Here is a 12617-nt window from a genome sequence, read left to right as displayed (position 1 = left end):
TTAAAATGTGTTTTTTTTTAATTATTAGGTGTTCAGGAAAAGTTTAAAATTCCCCTTCCACCAACAAAAGGTGGTTTATCTAACTATGAAATCAATTTTTAAAATTCAAAAGCAATTTTTAAAAATCTCTCCTTTAAAAAATACTGAGAGGACTGAAGAGAATAGGCTTCATTTAATATGTCTGAATTGAAAGCATTTTTATCAAATAGTTCTTCCCAGCATTATCTCCATCGCTTTGCATCTCTCTTTGTTTGTGATACCCAGGCTCCTGTGGAACAATCTCTTATTGAGAAGCGGTGGGCTATTGTACACCTGTATTTACCATATGCTGGAGGTTCCATTACACTTGGGTCCCTGCATGAGACCTGCATATGCAATTACCTAGTATTTACCACCATGGAGTGTACAGAAGCTTATGCGAGAAAAGAAATAGGATGGATCAAGGCAAGTAGAGAGGTTTGTTAGATTAGGGAGAATGATTTAATCATATGCCAAGAGCCCATCATCTATTTCCTCCCTTTTTTTGTCATATGGCCAATAATGTAAAGAGGGAAGTTTGTGTGAGCCTTGAATTCCCACAGAAATACACAATAGCTTTGTCTCAAGAAGGGAAGATTGCAAACTCAGGCTGATGGAAGTATATATCATGGCTTAAAATGAAAAGAAAACTGCATCAGAACATAACAACTAACATGTATATACTATGTTGAAGTTTACAAATATATGATTGTCAGGAGAACTTGTTTTAACTCACAGTTGTCATATATACTAGCTATATGAATTTAGTCACGTCCCTTAATTTCTGTGAACCTCAGTTTCTAGATCTGTAAAATGAAGGATTGGATTTGATGGGCTCAACTCTAACATTCTTTGAATCTGATCCTACAACTCGTGATGTAGCTACTACTGCTTACTCAGTCAAAAATAGGATTAAGTGTAAAATCACACAAACTATTTCTATACTGGCAAGGGGGATAATGGCACTGGCAGAAACTCTGGAACATATGGCATTTTCTACATAGGCAGAGAAGAATATGTGAAAAGACAAAGGCACATCATCAGATATTTTTGTAAATAATCAACTGCACACACATATGGAACATTATCAGATTTAAAACTGGAAAGGGGCCATAGAGAGTATATCCAATCTCCTCATTATACAAATGAGGAAACTGAGGCCCCAGAGAGGAGAAGGAATTGTCTAAGTTTACAAAGATAGTTAATTGCAGTGCCAGGATTTGAATCAAGGGCTTCTGAACCTTCTGAACACTGAAGCCAGTATTTTTCCCAATACACTATTTTGCTTCTATGTTCTTGGCTATTTTCATAGATGAATGTTTATTAGGACAGTGAAGCAACAGTCAGAGGAAAGAGAACCTGTTTTTAAAACACCTCACCTTACCTTTTGACCTTTTTAGAACTCAAATGCTTTTATAGATACTTGATACATTATAATTGAGGTTTATAATAGATTTGATTTCACAGTCTATTTGTCCCTTTTCTCTTAAGAAAAGGAAGTAGGCTGGACAATGAAATGTTTGATTCAATTTTGCCAAAGGTTCCATTTTTTCTCTTTGTAGTCCCTTAAAGGAATCTTATTTCAGGAGCCCTTCTGGAGCATTTCAGCTGTAGAAAGTATTATGATTTGCAATGATTAATTCTTGACTAGACTGATGAAGGGCGCTATAGATGATAAAAATATATATAATATACATAAATAGCATATATTCTGAAAATCATCTCTACTTGGCTTTGGAACATTCTATAAAGACACAGATTTGTACAATGTTCAACCTTGTAGTTCTTTTATCTTAGACTAATATTAAATTATGCTTCATTCCATAAATATATTGAAAGGAATGGATTGGGAGGGAGGGAGGAAAGGAGGAAGGGAGGGAGAAAGGAAAGAAAGGAAGAAAGATGGAAGGAAGGAAGGAAGGAAGGAAGGAAGGAAGGAAGGAAGGAAGGAAGGAAGGAAGGAAGGAAGGAAGGAAGGAAGGAAGGAAGGAAGGAAGGAAGGAAAAAAAGGAAGGAAGGAAGGAAGGAAGGAAGGAAGGAAGGAAGGAAGGAAGGAAGGAAGGAAGGAAGGAAGGAGGGAAGCATGGAAGGGAGGGAGGAAGCTTTTTAAGTATTCTAGATGGTAGGAAGAAATTAGCTTGGAATTGAAAACTTCTTGCACATAATCCACAAATCAAATAATACAAAGAATTCATGGTGCCATTACTTATGCAATTTTCTTTACTCATATTAGTCCTACTGGAGTAAGAGGGAAATAATCTTCCATTTCTAAATCACATGTTGTCAGTGAACTAATCCTAACAATATGATTATGAAATCAAAATCAAAGACTTTATGCAAATAACCACATGAAGCTTTACAGTTAAGGTTCATTCCGAACACATTTCAGTCATGTACAAATGAACACAAACTGAGGCTGGCATGATCTCAGAAGAATTTGCAGTCAAAATCCCAGGGGTGGGGTGGCACTCATGGAATGTGAATTCACACTGATTGCTTTGGAAGGTTTCCAGGGTACAAGGTTTCAATGGGCACTTTTAGCACATAAACTTGCTCTCAGGTTTATAATTTTAGATTTGAAGTTACCTTTACTCCAACAAAGGCTGATTCCATTAAATGGCCCATCCTAGTGATTTTCAGTGGTACTGTGTTCATGTTTTCACAAACTTCATATTCAGTCTGGGGCAAATGAATGTGGGACCACTTTAGTTCCAAACTATGCACACAGAAGGAAGAGAAAGAAAGATATTTATGAGAAATGTAGCATTAATTCTTATAGGATAAATAGATTTCCCTTAGGGTTATGATATTGTGACTCTTAACTCACACAAAAATCATAATAAGTATAAATCAGAATTGAGAGAGTCCCAGTTTGATTCTTCCTATTAGTGTCCAAGCATAAAAATATGGGGAAATTTTGGGATATGTGTTTTTTTTTTACAAGTAACTTAGAGCAGGAGTTTGCATTTGTTTCTCCTTAAATCTCCAATTTTATTTTGGCACTTCCACTGTCTGTTTCCCTTCATTGTCATCCCTCCTATAAACCCTTAAGTTGCTTTTTAAAAAATGTTTTTATAAACCCTTACCTTCCGTCTTGGAGTCAATATTGTGTATCAGTTCCAAGGCAGAAGAGTGGTAAGGGCTAGCTAGGAAATGGGGGTTAAATGACTTGCCCATGGTCACACAGCTGGGAAGTGTCTGAGGCCAGATTTGAACCTAGGACCTTCCGTCTCTAGGTCTGGTTTTCAATCCATTGAGCTACCCAGCTATCCCTTTTAAGTTGCTTTTGAAGGTTATCAAAACTAAAAAGGACCTTAGAGATCATTTAGGCCAAACTTCTCACTTAACAAATGAGAAAATGATTATGAAGATTATGTAATTTGACCAAGACCATACAGCAAGTTGGTGATAGAATCAGGACTTCAACCCAGGGAGACCCAATTCTCTTGCCATTGATCTATTATGACTTCCCTTTCTCATAAACCATACGCTATTGTTGCCACCTTAGGAGGAATTTCCAAGACCTTCCAATAGAATCTAATCTTCCTCTTTTCAATGTCATTATTTCTTCCCAGATCTTTCTTTTTAATTTTTCATTAATCTCTAGAAAGACTAGATAGCAGCATCATGAACATAAGGCTCTCAAATTAGAAGACCTTCCTTGATTTCTAGGAGGGAGTTAATTTTAGAAGTTGTGCTAGAGTAAGGTTATTATCAAAGTCTAATGATATATCATAAAAATACATTATACTAAGGTTTGAAGACTTCTACAACCACATAAAGAGTTCTCCTGCAAATTAAACTGTAAGTTTTCTAACTCAGATGACTTTTTTGATGCAAATGAATTCAAATCTGCCATGAAACAAAATAACAGGAGAAAGAAAGAATCCCTATGCCTATAGAGTTCTGAGAAGAACATGTAGTAGGTAGGTAGGGTTGAAATGCTAATGGAAACTACATGGGACAAACAACTCCTGACAGGTTAGGAAATTGAGGAGAAGTGAAAAAAATATGTGTTACCAAGAAAAGCAGGAAGAAAAGACAGACATGAGATGAATGAAAGGAGGAAAACAACCCTAGAGATAATCAACTTTAAATCTCTCATTATATAGATGAGGACACTAAGGCCCACTGTAAATGATTTCTGAAAGGTCTTTAAAGGTTAGTAGGAGAGCCAGCATTTGAAAGCAAGTCCTCTGACTCCAATTCATTTTTTCCCTAGGACAGGGGAGGAGCAAAGAATAAAAGGAATAGATTTGGATAGATTTCAACAATGTCTACACATTTAAACTTTTGTTAGATAATAGTGATAATAATAATTATAATAATTAGCATTTATATGATACTTTAAGGTTTTCATAGCACTTTACAGATATTGCCTCATTTGATCCTTGCAACAATTCTGGAAAGTAGGTGGTATTTTAAACCCACTTTTAGAGTTGAGGAACATGCAGACAGCTTCAGTGATTTGAATTCAAGTCTTCCTAATTTCAGGTCTACTTCTCTATCCTCTCTACCACTTAATTGCCTCTAAATATGAAGAAACAGTTTGATGTGGATGTGAAAGGAAGCAAATACAATTGAAATGAATTTTCTTTTTTTTCATTTGTATTACTTTTAAGATAAATATATCTACATGTCTTCATCATTGTGTCTAAATCCTTCTAATAGACAGTAAGCTTCTTGAGCCGGGAGTTGTACTCTTTATTTTTTTTTAATTTCCAGACAATTTAAACACTAGTGTACTTTGGCACTTTTATAAATTCATGTTTTCATCATAGGATTAGAGATTTAGAGCTGAAAGGGTCTTTGAAGGCCATCTTCTCTAACCCTCTCATTTTACTTATAAGGAAGCAGAAACATGGATAACTTGGCTGCCTAGAATCACACAGCTAATTAAGTGTCAGAGCTGTATCAATGTTTGTAAATCCTTGGATCTCCACACATTCAATTCTTTTCCATGTCCATTCATATCATAACAGCTTAATGAATATTTATTCAATTGAACGACATATGCAGTTCTCCTAGTTTCTACCATACAACTGATATTTTTGCTCAAGTTTCTGAACTAAAGAATTTTGAAGAATGGCTTCATTTCATCTCAGGAAATGATTCGTAGGATTACAGAGTAAATTGTAGAAGAGACCTAACAGATTATACAGTTTACCCCCTCATTTACAGATGAAGAAACTGAGGCACATTTCAACCAAAGTCTTACTGACTCCAATTCCAGCACTCTACTAATCCACACTTACTACTTCTTATTTAAATGAGCACCTTGCAGAAAGGGTCAATTTCTTGACAAATGCAGATGCATATCTGTGGTAAGCTATGCAGGGGATCTCTGTCTGGATTTTCCATTCACTGAAACATGTTCTGGTACTTTTTTATGGCTGTAATTAGTTTATACAAATGTTAAGTTCTGAAGAAATAAACATTAAAATAAAGGAAAGACTTGCTTTCCAGGGCTGAAATGTTAGTTTGGGATTCTGAGTCATGGGTCAGAAGTTATTGGGTATGAATTACTTAACCCCTGTGTGCCTCAGTTTCTCTATTTTCCAAAGTCTATTTAACCTCCTACTTCAAAGAGTATATGAGGCTTACTTAATGCTTATTAAATACTTTGAGTATCTCAATGAAAGGTCATATGAAAACATATATTATTATTAGCATAAATACTTGTGCTTTTATATGCAAGGAGTGTATGACTTAAAGATAAGGTTAGAACTCCATAATAAAAACAAAAAGCCCCCACAATGTATTTGGAATGCATTGGCACATATCTATTAAACCCTATAGTCATAGGAAGTCAGCATTTGATTTTTCCCAGGAGTGAGGACCAGAAATCAGAAGGGATAATTGTTATCCACAGATAATCCAAAAGCTTAATTTTAGCCAAGCGTTTCAATTCCCTTTCTTGTCAAAAGTTTTGTAAGAATTTTTTAAATGTTTTGGGATTCACGGGTTTGATTTTCTTTTTCCTTTTATTTTATGTAACTACTCTGGGAGAGAAGTATCAGTGATTTTTTTTAAAGTGGCTTGAAAGAAAGGTTGAATTTATTATCCCACACCAAATAATCAGACTTGGAATCTCCCAGTTTTACACAGATCATTTGTACATGCATCATTTCTGATTTTAGCCAGAAATCGAACTAAAAATCTAACAAAATAGTCCCTAGTCAAGCTTTTTTTCTAATATCACATAATTAACATATGAAAGAGAATTAGTTTGGAGTCAAAAGATGTAGATTTGAATCTTAGTTCTATTCTTTATTTTCTGGATGGCCTTGGACCAGTCACTTAACCCTTTGGAACAAAACTTTCCTAGTGTGTATAAAGAAAAGAGCTGAAAAAAATGATTTTGCTTAGTATGTTATAGAAGATTTTTTTTTAATATGAATCGGAATAGATGGCTCCTGAGGTCCATTCCATTCCTAAATTATGTGATTCTAAGTTTCCTTCTAACTAGAAGACTTAAGACTCATATCCTGAGGTGTCTTTTTTAAAAAGGTCTTAGATATCCAGATTTGATTATCATGTAAATAAAGCCTTCTGAGTTTTGTCAAGAGGATGCTAACTTCTGTGTAAAACCATTAACCAACAGGGTCTGATAACTTTATTTAAGCAAAATTTGCCTTGATTTCAATGTAATAAAATCAACCCTTTCCATTATACCACTAAGTCATTAGCATTGCAGAATCAGGCCCCCCAGACATTCCCTACTGCACATAAATCCTTCCCTTTCTTTTGAAGGTTCCCTGGCATCCTTGTTTTAAAAAAAATACTTTTTTATTCTAGCTTGTCTCTTCCAAATCCCTTCCCCTTTAATTAGAAAGGCTGTTTACTACATCATGTCTTTAGAATGCTGATGTGGGCACTGCTTCTCCCCAAAGGAGACAAATTTCAGTAGCATTTACACGTTGCTTTGATTATTAGCTATGTGGATTACACCCTTTGTATATTAGTCCCTAGCAAATTTTTAATTAGAGGTGGGCTTCCTTCTGCCACTCAGTGCTTCTGACAGTAATTCTCCCTTATGCCTAGATCTAGTCCTGTCACTCCACTGCTCAAAAATCTTCAGTGGCAGACTATTGCCTGCCAAGTCAAACTCCTCCTGCTTTGCAAAGCCCTCTACCCTTGGACAAGACCTGTTTAGACTTCTTCTACATTACTCCCTTCCGCTTAACATCCTCTGTCGCTGGTCCCAAAGCTACTACAATGATCTATTAACAACGCTGCTTAAGCCTCCGATGTACTGGTTCTTTTGGTGGAATTCTTTTCTATCTTCAATTACTGCTAAAAACATCTTGCATTAAACTTTTCGTTGTACCTCTCCAGTGCACTCGTCATCGTTCATTTCATGTTATAGTTATTGGTGGGATCTACTCTATACAATGGATGCTAAATAAATGTGTGTAGGTTTAAGCTGAATTGATGCTATGTGCCTGAAAGTTGAGGCATTCCTTGACTTTCAAAATGTCTGACTTACAAATGTTCTTTATGCTAGAGCAGCTCATACACAGAAGTGGAAGGAGTGTTTCCCAAACCATATGGTTCCTGTCTTGCTCCCAAATGGGTGGCCAGCAGCTGGAGGGGAGGAGAAGAGGTATGTTCTCAGTGCCATCCTACTCTTTCCTTGCTGTGCACTGAAGGCACATTCTGAATACTGGTTGAAGAGGTTTGATATTTCTACTACGATGGAGGTTAAAAAGATTTTAGGGTGTTAATGTAGTAGCATGGAAATAGGGCTGAATGTGGACCCAGAAGTTCTAAGTGGGAAGCCCAGATCTGATCAATTATCTGAGCAGCCCACTAAGCCTCAGCTTCCTCTCCTGAAAAATGGGAGTAATATTATTTGTACTCCCTCTTTCATAGGGTTGGTAATTTAAGTGCTTCATAAACCTTAAGGAACCAGAAAAATATGAGTTGATACTTGCCAAGGGGCCCAAACCACCTTTTATATAACATCCTTTTTTTGAGGGGGAATTTTTATGTCTGTCATTCCAAAACAAGTAGCTTATTGACAAAGTTTTTAAGTTGGTTTCCTTTTATATACACATACACAAAGATAAATATTCCTCTCCCTTCAAGCATTTCTTAAATGGCACACATATACATGAATACATACATATACACAGAGAATTAGGTAGAAAAATCTATAATTTCCTACCCCTCTGGTTTTTAGAAGCTCAGCTAGGGGGAGGCCCATCATGTTGCACCTTGGGCACACATTACTGTTGATTTGGTTTAGTAGCCTTTATTTCTCTACTATTGTCTGTAGAGACATCTCCTGGCAGATCCTGAGATTGCAAGTCATGGGCTGTGTTTTTTCCACAAGAAAAGGGGCTGGAGGTGGTTAGGGAGAGCATGGTGGAAATACACTGCATTCATTCAAACTAAACAAGGGCATTTTTTAGAGCCTTCTTCCCGAGGGGAAGATGATCACAGCCCTTTGTTCTCAGATGGTCAATGAAAGAACCTAGGACAAATGACCAGAATTGACTGGGAAAAATAATTACCATGAGAATGTAATTGAAAAAAAAAAGGCAAAAGCAAGCCTGGAGCTGGCAGGCACAAAGAGAACTGGAATATGATTAGCTTTCAACCTGACCATAAAAGTACAAAAGAAAGAGTGACAGATCAGAGGCAGAGAATCTAATTCCAAATCCTGGTCCTGTCATTTACTCCAGATGTGACCTTAGTCAAGTCCTTGGACTCAGAACTTGGGCAAGGAACTTTCCCATTTTGAGCCTCATATGTAGAAAGAGGCAATCAAATTTAATGACTTAGAGGATTCTTACTGCACTTAAGAAGAAAAATTTTAATAAGAATGCAAAGGATAAAGATCATCCAAAATTCTTTCTCCCTCCATGGGTGTGTGCTGGAGCTGGTGTGCACTGAGTAGAGTGGATTGTTAAATTTTCAGTCTGAGCATCTTTACCACAGATATTGGCAAATTCTTCAAATCAGGGCTTTAGTTGTTATGATTTTGATGATGGAAGTGATGGATAAAATGTTAATAATGCAGATTGCATTTAAAAATGTATTGTGTTTTTGAGGACTTCCGGTTAAGATGGCGGCTTAGAGAAAGCTGAAGTTCAGATCTCCGGAAAACCCTTCCCGACCGATCTCAAACTAGAAGCTCCTAAGGCGCCGAAATTCAAAACGATCAACAGCACAGAACCTGGGAACCCTCCTCCTGGACCTGGACCCAGTTCAAAAGGTACGGCTCCCCTTAAAAGCCAGAACCCGAGATCCCTCGGACCTCAGGGGTAGGAGCGCAGAGTCCAAGGCTCCCGGAAGCGGCAGCCGCGCCGGGCTCAGAGAGCAGGGTCTGAGGAACAACAACCCTCAGGGTCTTCTACCCAAGTCCCAGTCCGGGTGAAAGTTACTGCCTGGGGCTTCCGCTGCAAAGAGCCGGTTGGTCAAAGAGCCGGTAGGTCCGGGTGAAAGTTACTGCCTGGGGCCTCCGCTGCAAAGAGCTGGTCGGTCCGGGTGAAAGTTACTGCCTGGGGCCTCCGCTGCAGAGAGCTGGTCAAAACAACAGCAACCCTCAGGGCGGGCAAGACAGCCTCACGGGCTGGATCCTGCTATCCAAGTCTCAGTGAAAGTCTGTGCTCTCGGAGCTTGGGGAAGCGGCAGCCCATCCCCCCGCAGGCCCACGAAACAGCCTCACGGCCAGGGATTCTGAAGGCAACTTCCGGAAATCGAGCCAGGGGGAGAGTGTGGCCTCGTGGTCCGACCCTTCCATTCCAGTTCCAGTGAGGCATATTCAATTTAACCCAGGGAACGCTCATAGAACCAACATCTGCCCAGGACTAAAGCCACTGATCACCAGACAAAGACAAGAAAAGCCAATCCTCCACGTTCAGAGATGACAAATTCCACAGAAGCACAGAAGCCCCAAAATACCAAGAAAAATAAGAAGAAAGGGGCGACTCTGGACACATTCTATGGAGCCAAAATACAAAATACAGAGCAGATAGAAGAAGATATACAAGAAAATTCTCCAAAATCTTCCAAAGGAAATAGAAACTCTCCACAAACCCATGAAGAATTTGAATCAGAAAGGACCAAAAAGATGGAAGCCCTCTGGGAGGAAAAGTGGGAAATGATGCAAAAGAAATTCACGCATCTACAAAACCAGTTTGACCAAACTGTAAAAGAAAACCAGGCTTTAAAGCAAGAACTAATAAAGCAAAGCCAAAACACCAAGAAATTAGAAGAGAACATAAAATATCTCACCGACAAGGTGATAGATCTGGAAAACAGGGGGAGAAGAGAAAATTTAAGAATAATTGGACTCCCAGAAAAGCCAGAAATAAACACCAAACTGGACATGGTGATACAAGATATAATCAAAGAAAATTGCCCAGAGATTCTAGAACAAGGGGGCAATACATCCACTGACAGAGCTCACAGAACACCTTCTACACTAAACCCCCAAAAGACAACTCCCAGGAATGTAATTGCCAAATTCCAAAGCTATCAAACAAAAGAAAAAATCCTACAGGAAGCCAGAAAAAGACAATTTAGATATAAAGGAATGCCAATCAGGGTCACACAAGACCTTGCAAGTTCTACGCTGAATGATCGTAAGGCATGGAACATGATCTTCAGAAAGGCAAGAGAGCTGGGTCTCCAACCAAGAATCAGCTACCCAGCAAAACTGACTATATACTTCCAAGGGAAAGTATGGGCATTCAACAAAATAGAAGACTTCCAACTTTTTGCAAAGAAAAGACCAGAGCTCTGTGGAAAGTTTGATACCGAAAATCAAAGAGCAAGGAATACCTGAAAAGGTAAATATTAAGGAAAGGGGAAAAATGTTATCTTCTTTTACTCAAACTCTCTTCTATAAGGACTACATTTATATCAACCTATGTATACTAATATGTGGGGAAAATGTAATGTATAAATAGGGGGTAAAGAAAGACCAAATAGAATAATGGTTCTCACACAAAGATTCACAGGGGAAGGGGAGGGGAAGAAAACTCCTATAAGAAGGAGAGGAAGAGGGGGGGGGGGTTTACTTAAACCTCAATCTCAGGGAAATCAACTCTGAGAGGGAAAAACATCCAGATCCATTGGGATCTTGAATTCTATCTTACCCAACAAGGGTAAGGAGAAGGGAAAACCAAGGGGGGGAGGGGGAGAGGGAGAACAAAAAGGGAGGGAAAGAGAGGGGGGAGGGGGAGGGAACAAAAAGGGAGGGACTAAAAAGGGAAACATCAAGGGAGGGGACAAGGGGGACTGATTCAAAGTAAATCACTGGACTAAAAGGTAGAGCCGAAGAAGAAAAGGTTAGAATTAGGGAAGGCAATCAAAATGCCAGGGAGTCCACAAATGACAATCATAACTTTGAACGTGAATGGGATGAACTCACCCATAAAACGTAGACGAATAGCTGAATGGATTAGAATCCAAAACCCTACCATATGTTGTCTTCAAGAAACACACGTGAGGCGGGTTGACACCCACAAGGTCAGAATTAAAGGATGGAGTAAGACCTTCTGGGCCTCAACTGATAGAAAGAAGGCAGGAGTGGTAATCATGATATCTGATAAAGCCAATGCAAAAATAGACCTGATCAAAAGGGATAGGGAAGGTAATTATATTTTGTTAAAAGGGACTCTAGACAATGAGGAAATATCATTAATCAACATGTATGCACCAAATAATATAGCACCCAAATTTCTAATGGAGAAACTAGGAGAATTGAAGGAAGAAATAGACAATAAAACCATACTAGTGGGAGACTTAAACCAACCATTATCAAATTTAGATAAATCAAATCAAAAAATAAATAAGAAAGAGGTAAAAGAAGTGAATGAAATCTTAGAAAAATTAGAATTAATAGACATATGGAGAAAAATAAATAGGGATAAAAAGGAATACACCTTCTTCTCAGCACCACATGGCACATTCACAAAAATTGACCATACATTAGGTCACAGAAACATAGCACACAAATGCAAAAAAGCAGAAATAATGAATGCAGCCTTCTCAGATCACAAGGCAATAAAAATAATGATTAGTAATGGTACATGGAAAACCAAATCTAAAACCAATTGGAAATTAAACAATATGATACTCCAAAACCGTTTAGCTAAAGAAGAAATCATAGAAACAATTAATAATTTCATCAAGGAAAATGACAATGGCGAAACATCCTTTCAAACCTTTTGGGATGCAGCCAAAGCGGTAATCAGAGGCAAATTCATATCCCTGAAAGCTCATATTAACAAACAAGGGAGAGCAGAGATCAATCAATTGGAAATGCAATTGAAAAAACTCGAAAGCGATCAAATTAAAAACCCCCAGCAGAAAACCAAATTAGAAATCCTAAAAATTAAGGGAGAAATTAATAAAATCGAAAGTGATAGAACTATTGATTTAATAAATAAGACAAGAAGCTGGTACTTTGAAAAAACAAACAAAATAGACAAAGTACTGGTCAATCTAATTAAAAAAAGGAAGGAAGAAAAGCAAATTCACAGCATTAAAGATGAAAAGGGGGACAGCACCTCCAATGAGGAGGAAATTAAGGCAATCATTAGAAATTACTTTGCCCAATTATATGGCAATAAATACACCAA

The 12617-nt window shown here is 37.8% G+C and overlaps 1 protein-coding gene across 5 annotated transcripts in view; it reads right to left on the bottom strand.

The window, feature by feature from the left end:
• Positions 1 to 12617, bottom strand: part of FREM1 (FRAS1 related extracellular matrix 1) — a 177471-nt gene that overhangs the window by 24261 nt on the left and 140593 nt on the right. For all 5 annotated transcript variants that reach the window (XR_470440.3, XM_007499581.3, XM_001372782.4 and 2 more), the window contains one exon: positions 2605 to 2734. Coding sequence is in view for 4 of the 5 variants with exons in the window: in XM_007499581.3 (XP_007499643.2) it covers positions 2605 to 2734 (130 nt within the window). In the remaining variant the exon portion in view is untranslated. The remainder of the gene's footprint in view (positions 1 to 2604; positions 2735 to 12617) is intronic.

The sequence above is a fragment of the Monodelphis domestica genome, chromosome 7, assembly GCF_027887165.1.
Source record: "Monodelphis domestica isolate mMonDom1 chromosome 7, mMonDom1.pri, whole genome shotgun sequence".
Classification (NCBI taxonomy): Eukaryota; Metazoa; Chordata; class Mammalia; order Didelphimorphia; family Didelphidae; genus Monodelphis; species Monodelphis domestica.
The sequence above is the reverse complement of the archived record's forward strand: the minus strand, read 5'-3'. Positions and strand labels throughout refer to the sequence as shown.